Source organism: Lutra lutra, chromosome 14, assembly GCF_902655055.1.
Source record: "Lutra lutra chromosome 14, mLutLut1.2, whole genome shotgun sequence".
NCBI classification, from domain to species: Eukaryota; Metazoa; Chordata; class Mammalia; order Carnivora; family Mustelidae; genus Lutra; species Lutra lutra.
Genome location: NC_062291.1, coordinates 41,031,485 through 41,058,362, shown reverse-complemented (window position 1 = coordinate 41,058,362; position 26,878 = coordinate 41,031,485). Strand labels below are relative to the sequence as shown.

The 26,878-nt window shown below is 53.2% G+C and overlaps 1 protein-coding gene across 1 annotated transcript in view; it reads right to left on the bottom strand.

Moving 5' to 3' along the window:
* Positions 1-611: 611 nt before the first annotated feature.
* Positions 612-26,878, bottom strand: part of TSPAN14 (tetraspanin 14) — a 57,697-nt gene continuing 31,430 nt past the window's right edge. Inside the window, exons 2-9 of the mRNA XM_047702237.1 lie at positions 26,282-26,379; positions 12,481-12,531; positions 10,455-10,601; positions 8,788-8,958; positions 6,703-6,828; positions 5,548-5,592; positions 3,393-3,512; positions 612-2,429 (exon numbers count right to left, since the gene is read on the bottom strand). Coding sequence (XP_047558193.1) covers positions 2,358-2,429; positions 3,393-3,512; positions 5,548-5,592; positions 6,703-6,828; positions 8,788-8,958; positions 10,455-10,601; positions 12,481-12,531; positions 26,282-26,379 — 830 coding nt within the window. The 3' untranslated portion in view covers positions 612-2,357. The remainder of the gene's footprint in view (positions 2,430-3,392; positions 3,513-5,547; positions 5,593-6,702; positions 6,829-8,787; positions 8,959-10,454; positions 10,602-12,480; positions 12,532-26,281; positions 26,380-26,878) is intronic.

The following is a 26,878-nucleotide window of genomic DNA, read 5'->3' as shown; positions in this document are numbered from 1 at the left end:
AGGAGACTCACAAGGGGTCCAGCCACAAGGGCGACCCAGATAGATGGGCCAGAAGGAGCCACCCAGGAGGCGAAGCTGTTGGGCGCCCACACACCCGCCGCGTGGGTCCAGAGCCACCATCTCCCCGGGGCAGGATGGATCAGAGGCACACGGCAAGGTGGACAATGCTATTAACCCTTCAGATGGGCCTGCAGGTCCAGACAAACTCATGCAGCAGCAGGGCCCGGCTCCCCGCCCAGTGTCCCCAAGCTCTCCCACCTGGATCACACCACCCGAGGCTGGACAGAGGTTGCCTAATGCTTTCCCTGCCCACCTGCAGAGTCAGAGCTCTGCCTCATGCTTCCAGCCAGGCGTAAGCAAGCCACAAGCCCGCTTGTTCCGGGTGTAACCTCCACACCAAGGATAATGGAAAGTGGCGCACGGAATCTAAAACAAATCACCTGATGGAAGTTGTTTCAAACTGTGCTGCCCGTGGATTCCTTTACCCTCCACTGTCCTGTCCTGTCTAGTCACTCCCAGTGCCCCCAGTTCCCTCAGCAGCCGAGTTTACCACCGTGATGTTTCATGCCATCTTGGTGTCACTCAAAATAAAAACGACCAAGACAACAGCATTAATATAAAGATATATTCCATAAAAGAGTTTGGCAGTCAAAGAAAAGCATCACACTTCCTGAAAACACAAGCATTCTTCTTCCTCTAATCTACAGAGAAAATTATAAAGAAATAAAACAAAAAACAAAAACAAAACAAAAAAACCCAGAAACAAAAATCATAACATCATCCACAAACACCCACCAGTATACACCACACTAGCATGTACACTTCGGCAAGTCAGTGAAGGTAGCACTCAAGTCCCTGAACGAGGAGGACAGAACTGGTACGGGGTCGAGAAAAGCGTTAGAGAGGAGCCCAGCCAAAGACGCACAGACACGCCAGCCACCCCCGGCGGGGGGACCTTCAGTACATAAGACAGACTTCATTTCCAAGAGCAAGCCCCAGGACAGCCCTGCCAGGGAGGGGGGACATGATCACCACAGATCCCTGACTGGGGACAGTGGAGGGGGGAGTCACCACAAAAGTTAGCCAAAGAAGAACCATCCTGACCTTCTACCCACCTGCAGGCTGGGGTCTCAGGCTCGACACAGGGGCCAGGCCACAGTTACGCTCTCCAGGGAGAGGCAAACACCAGGCCGGCCAGCGGCCCTTAGCATGTAGCCTTGATAGAAGCCCTGGTCACAGGTTCCAGGCTGGACGTCTCTGGCTGGGGCTCCCTGGCCTTGCAGTGGGGGGGTAGGGGGAGTGGCAGGTAGGGTCAGGATTCAAGTTCCAGGTGATGGATTCAGTAGCACCAAGACCAGAAGACGGTGAGGCCTAGCTGGGGAAGGGAGTGGGTGCATGTGAGCTAGGGTGCACAGAGGAAGGGAGAGCATGTGTGAGCACCTGGGCTGTGAGGGTTGAAAAGGAGAAGTTGAAGGGGTTGGTTCTTGAGACACACGAGGGAACTGAGAGGGATGGCTTCAGTCCCAGACATCGTGTAAGGCTGCTTAGAGAGAATGCCAGAGGAAATGAAGAAATGGTGTGAGAACATTCTTATCCCTATAAATAAACTATTTACACACTTTCAGAAAGGGAGAGCCGACTCTCAGAGGAGCACCCTGCCCGTGGCCTGCTCCCCCCGTGTCATCAGGACCTGATATTGTGGAAACTGGAGGCAGGTCTTATCCTGGAAGGGGCAGTCAAGGAGGCACTCCGTGGCGCCTGTCCACCCATGGCTCAGGCTTCCTTGGACGTGGCAGAGGAACCCGCAAACACCCCCAGCTTGTGCGGACACACAGGCTCCGCTGGTACGATCCCCTTGTTCCCCTTCCCCTCCCCAGTTCCAGGCGACACCTTTCTGCGGCTGGGAGAAGCCTCGTCCATGTCTGCTGGGCCCCCGCCCAGGTCCCACTCATAGCAGATGTGGCCGCCCTCCAGGCCGGCACTGACAACACGAGTGGGGAGGCCAGGGTGCCCTGCAGACACACTTAGTCTCCAGGAAAACTGAGTCAGGCCCTTTTCACAGCCATGGGAACCTTCTGTCCCTCAGAGTCCCTACCCTGCTTAAAGACATGGTCTCCGTCTCTGGGTAAATTCCGAGCGGGCGGGTCTCTGTCACAAGTCCGTGCAGGTCAGAGGAGCTCCTTGGTCTTCAGCACCAGCAAACAGAAACAGGGAGGTCGCGTCACGCTGATGCCGAAGACGGGGTGCTGACTCTGGCTGGGTGTGTCCACTTCTCTCCCTCTGGATGTCGGGTTGACAGCAGCGAAGGGCTCGGGCCTCCACGGCGTGGCTCAGCTCTGCTTGCTCACCTCTGCTCCTCAGAAGTGATGGCCTGCTTTCACCGCCTCAATGTCCGAGATCAAGGTCTTCGCCAGGAAGATGCCAAAAATCTGAAACCAAAGCCAGGGGAGGCCATCAGTGCTGGGGCCCAACGGGAGAGGGCGGGCACAGAGGGCAAGGTGCACAGGGCCCGCTCTGCAGACACTGAGGATGCAGCACAGAGGATGCACTTGCCAGTAAACAGGGAGTCCTGGGGTCTGTTTTGCTCTATCCCTGGGGCCTAGAAGTTTGGGACAAACGGCCAGCAGCAGAGAAGGCCTGCCTCCAACAGGGCCACGCACGTCACATATCATGTGCTGGGACACACTCTGTACCCACAGTTAACCCAAAAATAACAGTCGCCTGACTGGTTTTGACGTAAAATAATAAATCTTGATGTTTCCTGTAAACCAGGATTCCATGATAAAAACAAGGTTCTCCCTGGTTTCAGCTGCACTGCCGTCCCACCTTGGTGACCAGCATCATCACTGTTTTTTTTTTTACCAGGAATAGACCAATGTGCACTCGGAAATCTTGGAATTTTGCTTATTTCCCCTTTAAATTCCTGTTGTGGTTCATATCTTATGAGCCAGTTCTTCTGAAGTCTGAATGCTTTGCCCATTTGGCAAGTAAATTTGTTCTTTCCTTTTCTAGATGCTTCTGTGTCTAAGCTTCCCTTGCGATCACTCAACACACACTGGTGGGGTGAAGGAGGAAGGGGAGTGTGGACAGTCCGCAGCCCCCGGGCCGCATCAGGCACCCTCTTGACAGCAGAACCGAACGATGCACCTTCCGCACGGTGGTGATGGCCGTCCGAGAGGCTGCTTGAGGGCTGCCAGTTTCTCCTCCCAAGCCCTGGGCACCCCGGAGAACTGGTCTCTCTGACTGGCAGAGTTCTTGCCTCCCCTGCCCCTCCCCGTTCTCTGGGCAGCTGCCAGCTCGGCCCCCAGTCTCCCCACATGTGAAATCTGGTTCAGATGAACAGGTGCGACCCGCAAGGACAAAGGAAGCCACAAAGCGCAGGGGGAGCAAACCTGCAGCAAGGAGATGGCGATGAAGACGCCAGCCACGATGTAAATATTGCGTGGAAGCCAGCCCTCCAGCGCCTGGATGCAGCCTTTTGTGAAGATGGACTCGTCCCACTTGCTCTTCAGCTAAAGGGAAACAGCACAGCGACCTGAGCCCAAGACATGCGGGGCATCCCCACCCCGGCTCCCCAGAGGGCTCCCCCGGCAGGCAGGGCGGAGCTCAGCGGGGGCCGGGGGGCCAGAAGGCGGGTGCCCAGGATGGACAGAACCCTCCAGGGGAACTGCCTCCACCTACCGCAGTCTCTGCCTTCTCCCTGGGCAGTCTGCATCTTCTGCTCTGCCCAGAGGAAGGCTCCTGGCGGTGGTCTTTACCCACTCCTGGTGAGGCCTCCCCAGACTGAAAGAGGGACTAATTTGGCACACCTCCAGAGCCCACATCTGAAGGACACAGAGGGCCCCCAAGGCTCCAAGGAGGAAGATGGGGCTTAAAAGAGAAAAACTAGAAGGGCCTTCAGCATCTTCTGAGTCAGAGAAGTTGGCTGGGGAAAAAGGGGACAGTGGCTTCCCAGAGTGTGTCCCCCAGCCAAGGAAGCTTGGCTCCAGAAGCCAGAGTCCTAAGCCAACAGGCACCTTCCAACCCTGACCCCTAGTGGAGGCTCAGGACGCACACTGGAGAACCCCCAGCACACATAGCCCATCCTCACCCCTACCCACCGCATACAGCCTAGCTCATGGCAATACTGGTGGAACAGTAATCCATTTTAGTGGGGTGAGGGGACTGCACTGTGTCTCCCTAAAACTCAGAATGTGACTGCACTTGGAGACAAGGTGTTTGAAGTGGGACTATAACCCATTACCCTAACCTGAATCATCCGGAGAGGTCTCTGAACAGCAGGACACCAGCCACATACCCTAGCCCCTAACCCCCACCCCTAACACTAACCCTAATTCTAAAGTTATCCCCCCAGACAGGTCTCTGAACTGCAGGATAATAGGCACATATCCTCACACTGTCCCCAGCCCTAACCCCCATTATGCTGGCCCTAAACCGAACCCAAACTCTAGATGTGAGGGAAAAAAAAGATGTGTTACATATCTACAACAGATTAGTACTGAGCCATAGAAAAGAGTAAGATCTTGCCATCTGCAACAGCAAAGTAAGTCAGTTAGAGAAAGAGAAATACTATATGGAGAAAAAGGTAAACAAATTAAAATGAGGTCATCAGATAGGCCCCAATCCAATATGACTGGCGTCCTTATAAAAAGTGATCAGAACTCCAAAAGACAGAGGGAGGACCATGTGGGGACACACACAGGAGAAAGCAGCCACCTACAAGCCCAGGGGAGGCCTCACACCAGCCCTGAGAGCACCCTGATGTCGGACTTCTAACCTCGAGTTCTGAGGAGAGAAGTTTCCGCGTTTCAGCCACAGTCTGTGGTACTTGGTTATGACAGCCCTAGAATCTAACACAAGCAGCAACTAAAGGACGATGCTGGTACAGGCCCGTCCCTGGGTAACGGGCGGAGGTCCCTGCAGAAGGGCTTTAGGCCTCCCAAACCGGAGACACACATCCCTGGCGTCCATGGCCAATAGGAAAGGTGCCCGTAGATTCCCCAAGTTCCCTCCTTCAGAATAGCAGTCACTCATACCACCAAAGGCCACCGAGCAGTGCCTGGGGGGAGGGGGACATTCACTTCTCTCCTCCCTCACACCCCCTGTGGCCTGAAGAAACCCCAGGAGAACTGAGCCTTCCTCCCGCCCCAAGACCCGTCTCCCTCCTCACTGTCACCGTGCCTCCATATGGCGGCTAAACCAAGCCCTGTGCTCCTGCAGCTTCACCCTGAGCTCCTACCGAACAGACACCCACAGAACTCCAAGGAACCATTAAAAATAAAGCCTTTGTTCCCAAAACTTTCATCTGACCTCTTTCCACTAATGCAGCAACTGCTAGACTTTGTGACCGCAGTTCCCAGGCTGGGAATCACCCCCATCACTGTTCCCTGGAGTCCTGCTGCCAGCGGCTCCTACCCAGCTTGCTCCCAGCTTAGACGGCCCCTCCCCGAGTCTCACCCATTCCAATTTGCACTTGTGCTAAATCAGGAAGTTGGACCACAGGGAATAAACCTGACAAACTCAAAGCTGCATGCCTCGGGCACTCACCTGGGTCCTGACGTCATATCCACACTGTGTGTTCACAACTTTTTGCTGTAAGAAAAGCAGAAAAAAAAATGGTCATTTTTGTTCTCTTGGGAAGCCAGTGGTAGAAGGTTCTAGAAAAGTCCCAACCGAACATCAGCAAACACCTGCACAAATTTCATTATAGCTCACATCCTTTAATCGCAATGCCAACTAACCGTTCACACTAGGACAAAGGTTGACCAACCGTGTGTGTGAAGGAGACCCGTCTATGTAGCAACTATTCAACTCTGCTCTCGGAGCATGAAAGACACGGACAATACATAAATGAATGTGCATGGCCACATTTCAGTAAAACTTCATTTACGGACACTGAAATTTAAATTTCAAATGATTTTCACCCATCACAAAATATTATTCTTCCTTTCACTTATGGTCAGCCATTTACAAATGGCTGAAACTACTTTCGGCTTGCAGATCATACAAAAACAGAGAGGAGGCTGGATCTGGCCCATGGGTCACAGTTTGGCAGTGCCCGAGCAGGGAGATGAAAGTTCCTCTCGCTCAGTATTTCATGGTCACGGTGGGGATATCAGGCGCTGGCTGTGCGGCCGCAGCAAACCAGAGCTTCCTGGTCTGACAGTGGCTCTGCCCTACCTGCTCTGAGCCCTGGGGCCGCGTACTGGACACCTGTGAGCACACCAAGAGCTGCAAAAGGCTCAGTTCTAGCAAATGTTCAGTGCTCCTTCACACATCACCCCAAGGGCCCTGGTTCTGGAACCCACGAACCCGGGCTATGGGCTGGGAATAAGAACAGGTGAAGAAGAAAAGCGAGATGCCTCCACCACCCCCAGATGGTGAGTAACCCCCCCACCCCCCCCCCCAGTTCTGTGCACGGGGCATTCTCTCCAGAGGATGGTGAAGAGGGTGGCCCAGGGCTCACCACATTTCTAGCATTTCATCCAGGCACCCTAAGTGAGAGCCTCTCAAGGGAAGGACGCGACTGGTTTTCTCCTGCCTCACCCAGAACACTAGAGCAAGGGCAGGTCATGCAAAAATGTGCCTGGGATTTACACACAGAGGACTTGGGAGCTGCAGACCCTGCGTGGTGTGCAGAGGGAGCACAGAAGCAGCCCAGAGCCCAGCACAGCTGCACGCCCCCCGGGCAGGCCGACTCACCGCGGGGTCCGGCACGCAGCAGGAGAAGGGCACCCCACACTTCTCGCGGCTATAGCTGGCACCACTGCAGTTGAAGTAGATGTTGAGGTCCCAGTCTTCTGGCCCATATGCCCCGCAGCACTGGTTCTGGGGTCACAAAAGCCTTGAACTGTCAGGGGCTCTGGCTCTGAGCCAGGGCTGTGACCACCCCCCCACAGGGGATTGGGGACATGAGGGGAAGCGCTGCTCCATGTACACACAGAGAAATCCAGCACACACCCCGCCCCACTGACCTCCCACATGCACAGGCGCTAAGCATGGTCACCTAGGCAGCCTTTAAGAAGGAACCAGGAAACCTCATCTAAGACCCCCACACACCGGGTGCAGCATGTAGGACTGCCTGTGCAGCGTCCCCTGGCCTCCCCGGGGACACCCCAGTCAGGTCCAGACCCTCCGCCCCTGGGGCTTCTCCTTCTTCCCCTCGCCTCAGCCCAAAGTGGATTCCTCACTCTCCGTGGAGACCCTCAGTATCTCCGATGCAGTTCTCTCGTATCCTCCAAGAGAACCCCTCCTTGTGGGCAGTGAGTGGGGCTTCCTCCCAGAGAAACGTCCAAGCTGGCCTTACTTCCCTCAGGTGCCTCTTTACAAAAAACAGCTGCTAGACGTCTACTCCCAAGGCCAGAATCATGAGCAGGGTAAACGGTTAACACAATCACAGCTCAGTCCCCCTAACCTGGGGTCTCTGCACCCCCCACTGTCCGATGTAGTTGCAAACGGAATCGCCGCTCGTCTACAAACTTGTAAAACCAAACACTGAAAATGGCACAGGGACGTCAAGGGCCTCCTAGACCAGGAGCAGACTCCGCTGTCTCCGTTGTCACACTTGTCCCGGCTGCTGACATGGCATTGGCCATGATCACAACAAATAAACGACCAGGGTTCCTGACTGTCTTTTATTTCTGAGATTAAAATCCCATGCCCCCCCCGCCCTTACCCTGCTGTGGTTCCAGCTTCTCTCATGACTCCCAAATATTTCAGTGTGAGGAATCTCCACAATTTACCGAATGCCTCTGGAGAGTGTATTTTCAAGAGGAAAGGACGGCACTGGAGAAGAGTGCCCTGTCCTCGAGGCTAGAGGGGGGCAGGAACACCCGGGCACGCCACGGCTCTGGGACAGCAGGGAACGGCGGGAAGGCTCAGTGAGGGCAGGAGGAAATGCTGAGGTGGGATTTTCGAAGACAAATGCTGGTCACTATTATGACACAGGAAGTGTCTCTGGTCACATAAAGTGGGTTTTGCTGGGTCCCGGGCGATACAAGGTAAGGGTAAACAAGTTTAGTCAGCATGAGAGTGGACCAGAGTTATTTTTAATGCATGCTTGCTTGTTTTCTCCTCAGAATCCAAGTGTTCCACGTGAAGTCCCTGGGGAAGCGAGGTTTTCCGGGAGCTCACAGACGGACCACACGACGGCCTTGCCCCAGCCGGTGGCGGGGAACGGGCCCCCCCAGGGCAGGGACGGCAGTGGTCCAAGCCTCCAGGTGCAGCTGCACACAGGGGAGGCGGAGGCCAGATGGAGTCAAGGCCAAGGCCTGAGATGGCTTAGACAGCCCCCGGGGACATATTCCAAGGAGGTCACATTCCTCCCCATCTGGGGAAGCTTCCTCCAGGCAGCTCTGCCTTCTTGAACAGGAAAGGGAAAAGGTCCCAGGGAGGAAGAGGACAGGAATAGCCTCAGACAGTGAGTCATGCACCGGGGAGGGGACGCTCTGCCCCTGGGTACCCAGAGTGCCTGGGGACCTGAGGCCACCTGTGTGGCCAGGACCTGAGAAATCTGGGCCCCTGGAGGAGGGTGCCTGCGGGGGCAGCAAGACGGCCTGCCCCACGCAAATGGGGGAGGACACACTGCTAACACGCTTACATGACCAGGCAACAGTAAACAGGCAGAGTCAAACTGACCAGAGGCCAGAGCCCCCCCACGAGCCTCCCCGCCACCTGCCATGCGGAGGAGGGACACCCCGGGTTCCCCATTAGCCGAGGCCTGGGCAGCGTGCATGGCCAGGGAAGCCCACGCTCTAGCCAGGAGGCCAGCACGGATGTGGTCCTTACCGCTTTCTGAAGGGAGTCGATGAGGTTCTGCAGGTCAATGTCGTCCCGGTAGGATCTGATGTTGCTCTCGAAGAACTCCCGGAACCGGTCCCTCACCCAGTCCTGGAAGAGGAAGGCCAGCACGGCCACAGCCAGCTCCAGGAAGAAGATGAGCACGATGGTACCGCAGAACTGCGTGGCGGCAAGGACAGAGGTGAGAGTCATCACACCTCCGGCCTCCAGCCAGGCACAAAGCCTCGTCTGACCAGGGATCGATGCCTGCTGCAAAGAGGGTGAGCTTCACCCCTGCGACACGAGTGCCGGAGCCCCTGGGAATCCCATGTGACTGGCTGGCAGCCCCGCCCCCTCTGTAAATGGAGAGGTGCATCCCCACCCCCATCACAGCACCACTGGGAAGGGACGAGTGAAAGGACCAGAAAGCTCCAAGCCACTATGTCCCCCACTTCCTGTGAGGCAGCCTCCCCCCCAACAAGGAAGCCCCATCCCAGGGAGGCAGGGCTAACCTACCCCACCAGGCCACCAGCAACTCTAGGGCAGAGCCTGTGACCCAGACACAACACCTAACCACTCTCCTCGCACACACAACTGTCCAAGTTGCTAGAAATCTACTGTCGGCCCCGCTTTAGGGACAAGGAAACAGAGGCTCACTCTGGCGCATGGCTTGCTTGAGGTCACGCAGCTCATGCAGGACATCTGAGTGCCTCTGTACGTGGCAAGACCTCTCCAGAAGCACAGCACCGTTGGCCACCACAGCGGTGGCCCTCTGCAAGGGCCCCCCACAGCTGCACCCCTCCCATCCAGCAGACTTCCAGCCAGCAGTGCGTGAGTTCCCCCGCCCATTACCACCACTGGTCACCCTGGGCTCTAAGCTGGGAGGCCACAGCAGGCGAGGGTCTCAGGGTAAGACAACGGGAAACACCAGCGTGCGTGCGCACACACAGACACACACATACACACCAGGTCCTTCAAAACCTAACCTCCATTCACACAGAAGGAAGATACTAAATATATTTTTAAAAGGAAAAAAAATGAGAAGACGGAAAAAAAAAACAAAAACATGTTTTGCTTTTTAAATTAAGCCCAGGGAAGAGAAGGCTTGATCTAATAAGTTCAACAAATAATATATTGCAAAACAAGATTATGTGTTTTCCCCACCAGGTGCTATTTAATTTTAACTGAACGCATTTCAGCATGAATTTTTATCTAAATATAAAACCAAACCCTAAGTAACTGGCAGTTCTGCCAGGAAATTAGGGATTCTGTGTTGCACATCCCAACACACACCCCCCTGGAGGAGGAAAACGGTTTCCTAACTTTACTGGCAACTTCTTTTGATCTTAGCCAAGAAGGGCAAAGGTGAGCAGCAAACAAACAATTCCTTCAGAACTTCGGAGGGAAGAGGCAAGGCAGGGGACAGGAGCTGGCTGCTTAGCCGTCTCTTCCCTCCAGAACCGGAACACCAGAGCGGCCCGACTTCTCCAGGGGTGAGCAGCCGGCTTAGCTGACTGTTTCCTGAAATCTTCCCATTCGGTGGCCAGCCTCCTCCCCACACGGCTGGGGCCCAGGAGGCCCTCTGTAAGAGCTACGACCCTCTTCGGCCAGATAAGGGGTGAGCCTGCCCAGCAGAGTCCACACCCCCACCCGCCCCCGCATCTGCGGCTACTCACAAACTTGAGCAGACAGATGTTCTCCCGCAGGGCGCCCACGCAGCCCGCGAACCCCAGCGTGAACATCACCACGCCCACCATCAGGACCAGCACCACGGGGTCAATTCCATGCAGCCGGGTCACTTTGGTGAGGTCAGACAGCACCCCCTGAAAGAGGCAGAGAAAGCATCAGCTTCAGGGAGTTCAGGGAGTCAAGGGTGTCAAGGGTGCCTTGGGGGGCAAGGGGGACCTAGGTTATGTCCAGAGATAAAATAAGGACAGGGACCTGTCTCCTGAGGCTCAGTCCTATCCTTAACAGCCAGGCCAGAGCACAGAGCGTGGCCCCTGCCCACTTGCCCTCTTAGGGCCCCCTCTGCCCGCAGATCCTTGCCAGCCTCAGCTCCCAGGGCCCTTGCATGCAGCAATCCTGGGCTGCACCTTGGCTCTGAGTCCCTCCCAGGCCAACCCCATGCTTTTTTTGGAGACTGCAGGGGGCCTGTGCCAGGCCTAGAGTGCTGGGGGGCCCTGGGTAACCCTGTGGTCTCCAGTCCAGGCACCTTAGGGCCAGAGGCTCGCCCTGGCCTCAGGCCATGTGACGGCTAACTCTGTACTCAGTTTGTAAAGAACCCCACGACCCTGAGCTGAAAACAGCTTCAGTATGCACACTGTTCTGGAAACACCCACCAAGGGCAGATGAAGCAGTGCTGTCCATAAAACCTTCTGTGATCATGGGAGGTGTTCTCTAACTGCGCTGTCCCAAATGGTAGCCACCGGCCCCATGTCCTATTGAGTATCTGAGCTCATGTTTCATTTTAACTAACTTAAATACATACAGTCACATGTGGCTAGTGAGAACCAAAACTGACAGAAAAGTTCTACAGGATTCAAAGGAGAAAGGAGCCACCAGCCAGGCCCCCAGGGACCCCTAGGGCCCCAAGGTAGCCAGACCTCTCTGCTCAGGGCTCTGCCAGAGCTGCTGCTGTTTGGGAGATGGCCACATGGTGGCGATATGAGTCACAGTTTGAGCAGGCTTGTGGGGTTTGGCCGCAGGATGAAGGGACATTGCACTCCAGCTCCTGCGCTTTAGGGGATTCCAGGGTACCCTGAAGATACCCAAACCCCAAGGCGGGCCTTATTTAGCTCCGAAGACCATGGCAAGAAGACCCATAGATCTAAGTGCTCCTGCCTCTATCTCCCAGAACCCAAGGCAGGTTCCACTGAAGGGATAAGAGGATTCAGGGCCTGGGGCTCAAGAGGATGCTTTAGTTCCCATTGTTTCCCGCCCGGCTCAGTGCACCTTACTCCACCTTGCTCCTTCACTCTCCCTTCTTCCACTCTCGCTGGAGAGAGGGTCCTCCTAGGCTCTCACACCTCCCTGGCGTGCACCCACCAACAGAGCAGAAGAGGGCCACAGCTCCTAAGTCTAGTCCCCTCAGAGCTTCCACTGCCCCTTGTCCCGCTGCACAGGAAGAGCCTGGTCTCCCCACCGCCCCACTGCCCCCGTCTCCTGTACAGGCTGGGCAAGAAGGCTCACAGGTGTGGAAGCCCCTGCCCTGCCCCACAGGGCACCCAGGGGGATTTAACACAGCCCCGCTCCCAGTCTCAGGACGGAACTTTGGGAACAAACACGACTGTGTTCAGGGAGCTGCTGGCTCCCAGAGGCACAGACAGGAGCAAAAGGTGGCCCCAGGCCCACCCCAGAATCCACCACAGACAAGCCCCCGGGTTGTCTGAGGCTTCTGGGAACAGCAGAGAGGGCTCTCCGCATTCATGGATCTCACCAGCCCACCCGTGGTGGCCCCTAGCAGTGACCCCACCACAGGGAAACAGAGCCAGTCCCAGGGCCCCAGGAGGTCCTCATGATCAGCTCAGTGACCACTTCTCAGAGCCGCCTCTGCGACAACCACAACGGATGGCTCCAAACCTATAAACCATTGCCTCAGGCAAGAACGCTTATCAGGGGAGTCTGGAGGAAGGAGCGAGGAGAGCTGAACACACCCGGCTTGGACTCCCTGATGCTTCCAGCCCTGCTAACAGTGACACTTACCTTTTCACTCCATGCCCACAGTCCGACTCCAAGGAAGACAACTCCAGCCAGCTAAGCAGGGGAGGGGTGGAGGGAAGGGGAGAAGTGGGCAAGGAGGGAGAGAGGGAGAGAGTTAGTTAAAAAACCAGGACCACAAACAGGCTCTGAGGAGCGTCCGCATGACTAGTCAAGGGACGTTCCTGGCTCACGTCCATGGACGCCGACCAGGGGCAAGGCAGGCCCTCGGTCCCTGCAGATGACACGCACTCCGCCCCAGAGCAAAGGGATGGCCAGGCGTTTGGGATAACTAACACCTACCTTCCTAACATCTGGCTAAACTCCTTCTACCCCAATGGCCCCCCACGCTCCAGAGAGCAGAGAGCAAGATCTCTGAGCAGAGTCTGCCCCCGACACTGGAGTCAGAGACATCGTGACAGCCCTGCCCTGTTTCTTCCACATTCCCAAAGCCCCTGAAATCTCTTCAGTGCAGGATCCGGTGTAAGGAAGACATGATCTCCCTGTGACAGCCCCCCCGGTGCACTCATGGGCTCCCAGGGCCAGAGAGCCTCTCTCCAGAGCCCTGGGCACCGCCACGGGGACACAGAGCCCGTGGCACCAGGGGCACACATGTGCTTCGTGTTACTAGTTACTGGGTTATTCATTATAGAATTAAAATAGGCCTGTGCGAAACAACACACTCACCCCAGAAAAGGAGCACCCCCCCCACCCCACTGGGACCAGGCTGACTCACCTGTACCACAATGGGAAGCCCCCCACCAACACCACACAAGTTTCTAAACCAGAGACGATTTCTTCCATATAAAACAAAATACCTGGTCTCTGCAGATGAAGCTGCCTATTTTTCTGTGTAAGTTCTTTACACCATGCTGGCATCTGCCTGCCTTTCGTCAGCCCCTCCTGCTAAATAATGGGGCCAGGTTTGCCTAGAACTCACCTCTCCAAGGCATACGCTCACACTTTAAGACCTCCCTGCCTCCTTTGTTCACTACTGGACCTTTAAAGAAAGCCCCCACCCCCACCCCGGGAGATCACACCCTCTTTTGAATCACAGACCACTTTCAGAGAATGCTTACGTGCCCAATATTTGGGATGGGATTTCAGAGGGTTCGCAGACCCCTAGCCACTGGCTCCCACAGAAGCCCTGCCTGCACCTGATCTGTCCATTTCACAAAGGAGAACACGAGCCCAAGAGGGACAAGATCAAAACACCCAGCAGTGGAGAAGGGCCTAGATCCCAAGTCATTCAGCAAATACCGCCTGAGGCCCTCCTAAGCACCAAGCCCCCTCTCCGGCACTGGGGTTGGCACAGAGGATGCAGGCAAAGCCCCCAATGCTGTTGGGACTTTCAACTCCAGGGAATGACACGAGGTCCTGTACATGCCATGCTGGTTTCTCAACTCCTCAAGCCTCCTGCTGAATTAACTCATGGCTGAAGGCCTTGGTTCTTCTTGATGGGGTGTACGAGCACTTCCTTTCTCTCCCCAAGCATCTGACACTGCAGGGCAGGCAAGCCCGAAGGTGACCCATCACTGCCCACTGAATCCAGCAGGCTTCCCGCCCCGCCATTCCTCAAGGTCTCCAGTGACTTAGCCTCTTGCCAGAGCTGGAGGTCAAGTCTTCTTTCTGTTTATCTGACCTGACCAAACACAGCTGGTCATTCCCTCCTGCACTGGTCTGGTCAGCTCTGGGGACACGAAGCACTGGTCACTCTTCAGCCTCTCCTGCCGGCTCCCCTTCCTCCAGGCACCTCTAAGCGCTGGTGAGCCTCGCTGCTCTGTCCGGGACCCCTCCCCGTCCCCCGAGTTCCCTAGATGAGACCATAATCACAGGGTTTGGAAGACCTTCTCTACACAGCTAACCCACACACCCGAATCTCCGCACCTAATGTCCATGTGACGTGCACGGAACCTAGCTGACAACACTGCAGTCTTCGCATATCCCAGATGGAGCCTTGCTCTCCCAGCCCCAACCCACCACGGTGCCAGGTGGGAGGGAGGCTGTCATGGGAATAGGTAAGGCAGTTGCTGCAGTGCTGTTGGGGACACAGGGAGGCACAGGGAAGGACAGACTCTAGGACAGCCTCCTGTTCTGATCCTGAAGCCTCTGTGTAGAGCTTGACCATGGACGTGAGCCAGGCTGGGCTTTTGCTCGGCCCAAATTCCCTTCTCTCCCAACGACTGGGCACTAAGAAAAGGGCTCGTGGTTTTTTCCATTCTGTTTTAAAGGAAGAACTAACATGAACTAGCACCAGAAAGACAGGAACCAGCAGGGTGGGGGAGGAGGTCACATGTCAGATCATGGGTTCAATGAACACTGGCCCAAAGCAGGAACTTTGGGGACCAATTCTAGAGATGAGAAGACTGAGGGAGGACCAGACAGGGGAAGTGGCCTGTCTGGGAGCTCAATCAACAGCCCTGTGAATGAGCCAGGCCAGGACACGCGCCAGCTTCACCCAGCTCCCTATGGAGCCCCTTCCCCGGATCTCTTTGGGGCAGATGGTCTGTGGGGCTGGGCTGTTGTCCCTGGCGGCCAACCATCTGGGAGCGACAGTTCAGCTGGGTGCTTTCCAGCCTCAGAGTAACCTCCTTTGTCTCTCTTTTATGACCTGATTAAATCCCCTCCCAAAGGATAGGGTGGACTGCCGCTAAGCCTAAAGGGAGGCCGGCCTTGGGCCATCAGGTCTGCCGTCCACTGTGGTCACCATGGCAGGTGGTACCACTCTTTCCTGGGTGCCAAGCCCAGCATTCAACACTTCTCATGCTCAAAGGGCCCCTCTCAAACCCCATCACAGGTGTGTGGTACTATTACCCCCTTTTCAAACAGGAAAGCTCAGAGGTACAAAGACTTGGTTTTCTGCCCAAAGGCACACAGCGAGCCAGTGGCAGAGTTCAAACCTAACCGGGTGTCTCTGACCCTCCTGACAGCACTTTATCCCACCGCCCACAGGGGCCAGGAAGACAAGTAGCAGTCGGAGTCCCCACCGAGGGGGGCTAGGACGGGCACCTGTGGCATGGGAGTTCCGCAGAAGGGACTTACGGGCTGTGTGACTCTGAGCCCACAACCCATATCCGCAGGTGGTGAGGGTCACTCTGTGTCCCACTCTGTGGCCAGGAAGTAGGGCTTCCCTGGGCGTCACTGTAAACACTACTGACCCCTCCCCACAAGGCAAAGGACCCTTATTCTGGGGCGCTCTGGGCTAGCTGCCCCACGGAATCCACTCACCACGGGAGCAAGCCTGTGGCACTGCACCCAACAGGTTCAAGTGACAGCAGAAGTGCAGACACCCGTCGGGCCCTGCCGGACGCCTGCCGGACGGGGAGGGTTCCAACACCAAGCAACTCGAAAGCAGCCTGTCATCACTCACAGTTTAATGGCCACGGCCTCTTGCAAGACTGCATTTCAGTGTATGTAAAAGGCCCTGGGCAATTCCTACAGGCCTCAGAGGCCTTCCAGCAGGGAGCTCAAGGCAAACCACCAACAGCAACGCAACCCTCTCCGCTCTGGCCCCCTGGCCTCTAGTTCTTGCAAATCCCCTGGTTGCCAGAGGCTGACATTCACAGGGCTGCCTACGGGAGTCCCAGAGAAAGGACCAGAAGGAGACCCAAGAGTAAGCCAGACTCAAGGCCAGAGTAGTGCTGAACACACAGCACAAGTCGGCTGGACCTGGTTCCCGTCTCTACTTTGCACCTTCCTGGCGACTGGACTTTGTGTCAAGCCCAGGAACTCCTCTGTGCCTATGATTTCCTCTGCAAAACAGAGACGACCTTTCCTGGGTCAAAGGAGGGTTGCAGGGATTGGAGGAAGTGTATCACAAGTGACATGCTTACCCCAGGGCATGGAGCTGGCCCTCCGGCAAGGGGGGGAGCAAAACAGAGACATCAAGGGGCCTTCCAGATGCCATCAGCATTTGCTGACTCTCTGCGCCGTACCCCCCAGTAACCCAGCCCTAGCCTTTGTTCTAAGACAGCAACTCTATACCCAACCTGACCCTGAGAGCCCAGGGGCCTGAGAGTGAGTCTCAAGACTTCTCTCCTGGCCAGGAAACCTCGCCCTTCAAGACTGTAGCCACTCTGAGCCCTACAGAGTGCAGGGAAGGCCAATTTCAAACAGTCCCACATTCAAAGAATAAAAACTAAGCCACTTCTCAGTGGGAGTCTGGAAGGTCGGAGCCGGAAGGGACACTGGAGCCCAGCTTCCTCATTAGTGGGGAGCGGAGCCCAGGCCGGGTGGTGCCTCAGATGGGGTCACACAGCTATCACACACCAGCCTTCCTCCTGCCGGAAGGGTGGCTCTGAGAATAAGAAGTGTGTGTGCCCTTTCCAGCACAGCCAGCAAACAGATGCTAGGGGCCCTGGTGAGGAGGGGTAAGACTACCCAGAGGGCTCTGGGGGCAGTTTCCACAGATGTCTCTGAGTTTCCAGATAACAGACAGCCCACCCCCACCAAGCCCCGCCCAGGAATGACTGTGTCAAGGCCTTCGAGAGTAAGGAAGGAGAAGGGCAGAGTCATCTGAGGGAGGTTAGAAGCAGCCCTCCAGGCAAGGGAGAGAAGGAACCCCAACTGAGCCTCAGCCCCACCTTCACCCCAGTCTCCACAGTTGCCAGCACAGTTCAGTGAGGAACAGTGGGGCAAAACCGAAATACGAAGCCAGCATTGACATTTCTGTAGAGGGCCAGGCAGTAAACATTTTCAGCTTTGTGCTGATGTCTGTTTCAAGCACTCAACTCTGCTTTTATAGCAGAAAAGCAGCCACAGATAACATGTTAACGAATGGGCATGGCTGTGTTCCAATAAAGCTGTACATGCAAAACCTGGCCAAAAGCCAGCCAGGCCTGTGAACCACAGTCTGATGAGCGCTGCGCTGAACTTTCACACTAAAACCACGTAGACCTCGGGACCAAAGACAAGATTTCCTTCAGCTTGGTCCCACAAACTCTGGGCATCCCTATAATTCAAGTCTCCAACCTGGTCATCTTTATAGGGCCTGAACAGGTCATAATAAATAGCCTGAAACCGTAAGAACAAAATCCCAAGTGATCCATCCCCATGATGGAATATTGTAACTCTCAATGTGGTGTCGCCTGGAGGTGGGCCTCTAGGAGGTATTTAGGGTTGGATGTGATCATGAGGGTGGGGCCTCCATGATTAGTATCCTTATTAAGAGGAAGAGAGACCAGACCTCTCTCTGCCACGTAGGACTCAGCAAGAAAGCAGCCATCTGCAAGCCAGGGAGAGAGTCTCACCAGAACCCAACCATGCTAGCACCCTGATATCAGACTTTCAGCCTCCAGAAAAGTGAGAAATTACATTTTTGTTGTTTAGGTCAATGAGTTGATGGTATTTTGGTATGGCAGCCTGAGCTGACCAAAACAGGAGGATGTTTAAATGGAGAAACTATATCTAGCATCTGATCAAAAGTTACTAGACAGGGTGCCCAGCTGGTTCAGTAGGTAGAGTGTGGGACTCTTGATCTCAGGGCTGTGAGTTTAAGCCCCATGTTGGGTGTGGAGCCTACTTAAAATTAAAAATTTACCAAAAAACAAACAAACAAACAAACAAACAAAAATTTACTAGATAGGCAAGAAGGGAAATAAATGTGATCTATAACAAGGAAAAATATTCAGTAACTAGAAAAAGACACAAACATGACAGAGAAGGTGGAATTAGCTAAGACATGAAAACAGATTATTGTACACACCCTTGGGGATTTAAAAGGAAATATAAACATAATGAGGAAAGAAAGAAACAGAAGGTCAAATGGAACTATTACAAATAGAAAATACAACAGTGGAAATGTAGAATTCACTAGATGGTTTAACAGCAATTAGACACTACAGGAGAAAAGATCAGTCAACTTGAAGACAAAGCAATAGAAACTATTTGAACTGAAGGGTAGGGGTGGGGGAATTGAACAGAGCCTCAGGGACCTACGAGACAACAAGCAATCTGAGAAGAAAAAGGGAGAGATGTATATTTTAAGAAATATGTATATTTGAAGAAAAGGGAGAGGTATATATTTGAAGAAATAATGGTCAAAGTAGTCTTAAATCTAATGAAAACTATAAACCCACAAACCCAAAAGCCCAATGAACGCCAAACAGAATAAACAAAGAAAACTACACCAGCCCGTATCATAAGAAAACTGCTGAAATCCAGTAATAAAGAGAAACTGTGGAAGTGAGCCAGGAGGGGGAAGAAAGGACACATTACATACAGAGTACACATACGCAAGATATTTTAACCAAATGAAAGGAAAATGTATCAAAATGAGTGAGATGCAGAAAAGAGTATCAAATACCCATACTAGGAAAGAAGATCTAAAATCAATGATCTAATCTACCTTAAACAGCTAGAAAAAAGGCAAAGTAATCCCAAAGTAGAAGTGAGGAAATAAAAATAGGAGCAGGGGCGCCTGGGTGGCTCAGTCAGTTAAACCTCTGACTCTTGACTGAGGCTCCAGTCATGATCTCAGGGTGGTGAGATCAAGCCCTGTGTCGGGATCTGAGCTCAATGGGGAGTCTGCCTAAGATTCTCTCTCTTCCTCTGCCCCTCCTCCCCTGCTTGCACAGGCTCTCTCTCTCTCTAAAAAAATTTAAAATAATAATAATAATAGGAGCAGAAATCAATGAAACAGACTTAAGATAGATGGTGGTAACAACTGCAGGAGAATGTGAATGGACCTAACACCCCTGAACTGTGCACGGAAAAATGGCTACAATTCTAAATCGTTCTGTATGCTTTACTATAATATTTCAAAAATAAAATTTAAAAATACTTTTTAAAGTCTTTAAAGATATCAATGAAATTCAGAACAAAAGAACAGAGAAAGCATCATCTAAACTAAAAGAAGTCAGATTCAAGAGTCCATCCTAACATAGAGCGATGGGAGGCAGATGGATGGTTTTCCTGAGGATGGGGTGGGAGGGAATGACTACAGAGGGGCCCAGGACAGTTTCGGGAGTGACAGAAAGGTTTTCTATCTTCACTGGGGTGCAGGGGTTCCATGGGAGTATACAGCTGTTAACTCCCCAAACTACACACTGCAAGTGGGTAAGTATTATTCTATCAAATTTACACCTCAATAGAGGTGGTTTGTTTTTTTTTTAAAGATTTTATTTATTTATTTGACAGAGAGATCACAAGCAGGCAGAGAGGCAGGCAGAGAGAGAGGAGGAAGCAGGCTCCCCGCTGAGCAGAGAGCCCGATGCGGGGCTCGATCCCAGGACTCTGAGATCATGACCTGAGCCGAAGGCAGTGGCTTAACCCACTGAGCCACCCAGGTGCCCCTAGAGGTGGTATTTTTAAAAGTGTTTCTGGGTGAAAAAAAAAGAGAGAGAGAGAGAGAAGTTGGGAAGATGGGAACCAAGATGGGAACAGAGGGCACTCCTGCACACAAGACAAATCAGTAGACTGGGTCATGCCAGCTATCTACTAGGGAAGGATGCAGAGTTACACACATCACTGGTTAGCTACACTTGACCTCAATCCTGGGAGTGTATAATAGTCATGTGCACTTGGCAATGATCACAGTGCACTGTGAACAGCCTCCGTCGGAAAACTCTGCTGATGATTCTGGTTTCCCACATGCCCAAGTGAGAGCAGGAGCTGAAGCCCCGCAGCGAGTAGCACTAGGGTGTTCTAGTGGAATCCCTGATTAAGCAATCTTTGCCCTCGGCCTTGGAAAATGCAACTATGGAAAAATACACATACACACACCCAGGAGATAAGGCGATCTATTTCCTATGAATTGGGGCAGCCCTTCTAGAGAAGTAATTTTGACTGTATAAATGTGTCAGCCAGGTCAAAACAACATACACACTCTCTGACCCACTTAATCCCACTCCTGGTTATCTATCCCAGCAAATAATTTCCCTCCCTTGCCCAAATGGAAGAATCTGTATTATACCAAACTAATCTCTGCATCCTTATCTAGGATAGTAAAGAAAATTGGAAACAACCGAAATGTCCAATATGGGAATTTCCAAAAATACAATCAGGAAGACTGTGTGGCAACCTAGAACGTTCTATGCTAGCAGATGCTGACATGAAAACACAGAACTCATGACCGCAAGGTCGCTCTCACAAAGATGGGAAAGTGTCCTTGACTGCAGACGTGGACGGGACGGGGTAAAGCTGGGGTGCCTTGTGCAGTCTTCTAGAATTTCCATGCAACTACAAAAGTTTGTTAAAACTTGAAGAGAAACGGTTATCATTTCTCAGCAATGGAAGTGAAAATATACTACACACATTATTAAAGCCCTAGACTTTCTCTTTGTACTCATTACCCAGAGACAGAAGCAGAGAAACTGCGTTTGAGACCAGGCAGTCAGGCCTTGGGATGTGGTGTTACATGGACAGAGTTCAGCTCAAATAAGGGCCATTCTAGATCAGAGCGATGCAGAGACCTGAGCTCACCACGGGATGTGGGGAGCCCCCTATCAAAGGACGTACACCGTATAGGCCAAAGAGAATTAGACCCTCTATCCTCAAAGGTGCTGGGGGCAGGGGGAGGGAGCTGACCTTTCACGCCTTCCCCGTCAGACTCGCTCTGCCTCTCCTGGGTAGGGTGACCACCTGTCCCGGTCTGCCTGGGACCGTCCTGGGACACACCTGTCATTCAGGCAGAATTCTTAATAACCGCTCTTTCACTCTTAAAAGTTTCCTGACTTTGTCGCCCTGCTCCTGGGAGGTCTTTGTGGTTTTGAAGGAAGGGACCTGAAGCCATGCTGGCCACAGAGTACAAACGCCCATGGCTCCCCTCTCGCATACAGGCTGCCCGCTGGGCTCCAAAGCTAATTCCCACACTTCCTGAACAGCAAAATGGCAGCTCGGCTCAGACCTGCCCACATCTCCAAAGGCCAGGGGCAGGGGGCTCTCCGGTCCGCAGAACACAGGCTCATTGTCTGTGCCACAAGGGGCCTCAGTTCTTCTCCGTTCATCCACCTCTGAAATAGATCCAGGCAAGGGCCTCATCTGAACCTTCGCAGGTCAAACTCGAAGCTGGTGGTGGGAAGCGATCCTGCGGTCGCAGACACCCTCTGAATCGTCCCCTCCAGGGGATTCACTCGGCCAGACCAGGAGGGCTCGAATTCTTGGTGGCACCAGGTGGGGCGAGAACAAAAAACAGGACCCCCGCAGCCCTTCCTCTAGGGTATCCCTCTCCCAGCAGCCCATCCTCTGCCAGTCGGAGGGGACAGCTTTCTAATCTGAATCGTGGGAAAGCAGAGACGGTAGGGCACGAGCCGTCTGAACCATCTGATCCAGGCCGGCTCAGTGGCACTCGGCATGGCCGCAGCGTTGAGCAACAGTGCCACCAAAACTGGAACTCTGTACCCCCTCAACACTGACTTCCCCTTCTCCCCTCCCCCTGCCCCTGGCAACTCCCCTTTCCTGTCCATCTCTGGGAACCGGACTACTCTCGGGACCGCCTCTAAGTGGGGCCACACAGGATCTGTCCTTCTGCGACGGGCTTATTTCACTTGCCATGAAATCCTCGGAGCTCACCCGTGCTGTAGCATGTGTGTCACAATTTCCTTCCTTTCCGAGGCGGAGAAAGACCCCGCTGCATGCACAGAGCATGTTCTGTCTCTCTACTCATCTGTTGGTAGACACCTGAGCCGTTTCTGTCTCTTGGCTGTCGTGAATAATGCTGTTGTGAACACAGGTAAGCAGACATCTCTCTGAGACCCTGCTTCTTCATTCTTCTGGGTCTATGCCCACAGTGGAATTGCTGGATCATATGGTAATTCTATTTCTTGACATTCTGAGGAACCTCCATACTGTTTTCCAGAGTGGCTGCACCATTTTACATTCTCACCAACAGTGCCCGGGGATTCCAATTTCTCCACATCCTCGTCAACGTCTGCTATTTTGGTGGGCGTCGTGTGTTTGCTTGTGTGTTTAATAATAGCCATCCCGATGGGAGCAAAATGGTATCTTCTTGCCGTTTTGATCTGCATTTTCTTTTTTTTAATTAATTAATTTATTTATTTGAGAGAGAGAGACAGAGAGAGGAAGAGAGAGAGAGCACAAGCGGGGAGGAGGGGCAGACGGAGAGGGGAAAAGCAGACCCCGGGCTGGATCCCAAGACCCGGGGACCATGAACTGAGCCAAGGGCAGATGCTCAACCGACTAAGCCACCCAGGCACCCCTTGATTTACATTTTCTTAAGACAAAATGACATTCTGCACTTGAAACAGGGCTCACTAATAAACCAAAGAATGACTATGATTTAAAAAAAAAAAAAAAGGCAGAGGGACACCTGGCTGGCTCAGTTAGTGGAGCACACAGCTCTTGATCTCAGGTCATGAGTTCAAACCCCATGTTGGGCATGAAACCTACATACGAACATACATACATACATCGATAAATACATTTTTTTAAGTAGAAAGTGCTAGTGCCCTCACAACACTCTGTCATCTAGAAGCATTGTTTCCCCGATGAACCCTATGAAGCCCAGCTCCCTGCTCACCCCATATAGAGACAGCGACTGCATCCCCATTTGTCCTCTCAAGAGAGTATTTAACAGTCCCTTGGGAAAATCTCAGCCATGAACCGAGGGAGAGAGCTTTAAAAACCCTGGTAGAGTGTGCAGGTATTGGCTATGAAGTATGTCAGTGTGCAAATAATTCTGAATGGGGCAAAGTGCTCAATACAGCCTTGTTTGTTCTGGCTCCCAGCATGGGTCAGAGAAACGACAGGTTGCCGTCCGTGTATCTGAACCTGCCTGTCGAGCCCAGGTCTGCCCGCAAAGCTGCAATCCCATCCCTCTGTTCATTGTTCCTTCGTCAAAACAAAACAAACACAAAAACTCTCTGTGCAAAATGATTATCTACGCTTTACTTCAAAATAACGGGCGGAATGGCGTGTGGGAAGGGAATATAAATTAAACCGGATCAGCTAGGAGTTGATCAATGTTGAAGCAAGGTGATGGGAACATGGTGGGGGGGGCTGTTAGATCGTTTGATTTTGGTTATTTCTTCCATTTCAAAGAGAAAACTTCTCAGACGAAGTAAGGCTTGGCATATGACTGTATGTTTCCAGTGACCCTGGGAAGCAGGAAGCAGGCCTGTGACATCAGCATTTCACAAAAACACGAAGCCTCCTCAGGACCACTCAGTGTGCATGCAAGTCCAGCCCAGCACCTGGGTGTGGGCCTCCCACTGCACCTACCCTGTGTCTCCTGGAGGGCCATGCACCCCGCTTCTCAGGCCTCACCACATACTTGAGCTCCAGTGCAGAAGAAGAGAGCAATCAGTGCCAAGGACCCAGAAGGGAGGCATCTGGGTCATTCTCCCCCCAAGCTCTTTTGTGCCTCATTTTCCTGACTGCTCCTTTTTGTCCCTTCCTGCTCGGCCCCCGGGCACACCAACTGAGAAACAGACTCTTGACCACACACTTGTCAATCCTGCAGAATGCAGTAACACGGCAGCACCCTTCGCTCAAGCAAACTTGCTACGATTCCGGACCCAGGAGCTCCAGTATTCGAATCTGGTGCTGCAGAGTTGTTACTACTGGGCAAGTTGGGAAGCTTCCCAAAAGCAAAGAATCTGTTCTGAAAAGAATGTGAAGAAATGGAGATTAGCGGGCCCTCAGCCACAGCAGTGAGAAGTTTTGCTTTCGCTGCAAAATTCAGGATGACCTTCAGAGGACAGGCACAAGACCAAGTAAGCAGCGCCTGGGGGTGCGAGAGAACAACATGCACCTGGGTGTCCAACTGTCCAAAGTGTCAGACTGCCTGCCAAGGCCAGGGGGCCCTCTGCCATACACTGGTCTGGTGGGCAGGGCCTCCAGGTGGGGCCAGGGAGGGAGCAGGGCAGGTCCAGGAAGCCATACACCACACAAATGAGGCAGCCACAGGCCTCTCATTAGGAAAATCCCACAGGAACCACATCAACTGTCCTATATTGCCTTATTTCAAGGGAAATGATGAAGTTGCTGGTGACAGGTTGTCCAGGCAAAGAAAAAGATGTGGGGTGAGTGGCCAAGCCACTGAAACCCACCCTGTTTCTCCAGAACAGAAACCCTCTAAAACTTTGAGGTAAATCATCAGGAGTTGATGATGCTATAGGAAATCAAGAGTAAAAGCTGAGAAGTCTTAGTGATCTGCCCTGTTTGCAAGAGTTCCGGTCCAAACAGGGCATGCCAACATCCTCAGTAGAAGCAAAATGTGGCTGACGGCCGATCATTCTGTCCCTCCTTCTCTATGCGCCCCCCCACACACCCTGAAGCTGACCAGCGATGCTTGCTACAGGTGCATGATCATGTCCCCTCACCCACCCGCACAGACTCAGTGTCTGCTTCTCCCTGAACCGAGCCCACTGGTGACACACACATGCTGTGCTACCTCCCCTGATGCCCTGACCATCTCCAACCAGTGCCCAAGTTCTCTGATCTTCTTTAAGGCAAGAGTCCTTGAAAGAACCCTCCTGAGTCACAGTCTCCACTGCCTCACATCCCGCTGGCCCCCCAGCCAACCCCAGGTGGGTTTCCATCCCTCCAACCAGGACACACAGCGGCTCTGACCAGGGTCACCAACAACCTCTACCTCTTCAAAGCCAATGCCAATTTTCTGTCCTCATCCTACATTACTTCCCTGTGCACAGCTAACTGTTCCTCTCTACCTGGAAGGCTTCTGCAATACAGAGTCTCCTGGCCTCCCCTCAGCCCGCTTACTCACAGCCAACTCTTGAGCAGACCTTCCCCTTCAAGGAAGAGGTTGCTTCACCTCTAGCAACCCAGGACTCCATATTCACACCTCTCCTCTTCTCAGTCAACACATTCCCCCTTCATGATCTCATCTAGCCGCCCCCCACCCCCAACCTTCTCTGATGTGGCCAAGACTTTCATCTCTAGGATGGTCACAGACATGGGAGATGGACATGTTCATGTGGCCAAGAGACCATTCTAACACTTCTGTCCCCAAATTCTCAGGACATGGTACCACCACCCATCCCTTCACTTTGCAGAATCATTCCAAAACTCGTAACCTACCAAGAATTACTAAAAGAAGTAGAAAATAATTGCACCTACTTACTGAGCATTTTAAGGTCCCACATGACCTGTTTCCTTCATGTCTCTGTCCTCACTTGTGTCCCCTCCCCCTGTATTCACTGAGCTCCAGTGACTTGGTCTTCTCTGTCCCCTGCACATACCAAGTGCATTTCTGCCTCAGGGCCTTTGCAGATGCTGCTCTTCCAGCCTGCAGCTTTCTTCCCAGACCCCTACTGGCCATCTCTTCATGGGTACACTGGTCTAAGCCCTTAAGTCACCTCCTTGGAGTGCCCTCCCTTGACCTCCCTAGCCAAGGAGCTTCTCCCTCCCTGCTCTGTTGCTCAGGAGGTTAATGTCATTACTGGTTAAACACAAGCACTGAAAGGAACAGGGCTTTATTGCCCTTGCGCACTCTTACCTCTCAGAGCGCAGAATAGCGCCTGGCCCATAGTCAAAGGGGCACAAAGCACCCCCCGCCAAGGTCTCGTTGGGAGCATCCCCAGGGCAGGGAAGGCAGGAAGCTGACCTGCATGTGGGCCAGAGCTCCAAGTGTTCCTGAGCCTCCAAGGCTGGGATAGGGGTCCATTAGCCTGGTTTCTGATCACCCCGGCTATCCCTGTCACAGTACTTAGCAGCCTGTTGTATAGCATTAACTTGTCACTGGTTCTGCCTAGGCAGGGGCTCTTCGCCCTGCCCGCCTTCTCCCCCAGAGCCTCGCAGTGGGCCTGGCCAATCGGCAGTGCATGAAGAACGCGATCCACTGAATAAAGGACAAGGCAGGGGACCAAGGTTGCTCTCAGGGACTCACCCAGAAGACGATGTTGTAGCTGAAGAGCAGGTACTTGTACCAGCAGCTCACCTCGGCGTTAGAGTATCTATAATAGTGCATCTTCCGAGAAGCAGGACCTGTGGGCAGACAGGGGGTGGTGAGACGACACGTGTGGCTGCAAAACACCCCCCAAAACTCCTCCCCTAGGAAGAGCCAAGGTGAGGCTCACACACAGACTCTAGAAGTCTCCAAATTGTTCCCGTGTTCCTGCACGAGTCCAAGTGTCACTTTACTATCAGTGCCAGCTACAGACTGGGCAAGAATCATGCTAAGTCAACTTTCTAAAAGCAGCCAAAAGAAGAAGAGGATTTTTTAAAGAATGGAGGATGCCAACTTTTATTTATTTTTTTAAAGATTTTATTTATTTGAGAGAGAGAGAACACAAGCAGAGGAAGCAACAGGCAGAGAGAGGGAGAAGCAGGCTCCCCGCGGAGCAGGGAGTCCCGATGTGGGGCTTGATCCCAGGACCCCAGGATCATGACCTGAGCCTCACAGCCTCCTCTTCATGACCTGAGCCAAAGGCAGGTGCTCAACCGACTGAGCCCCAGGTAGCAGCCCGGGCACCAAGGGCCACCT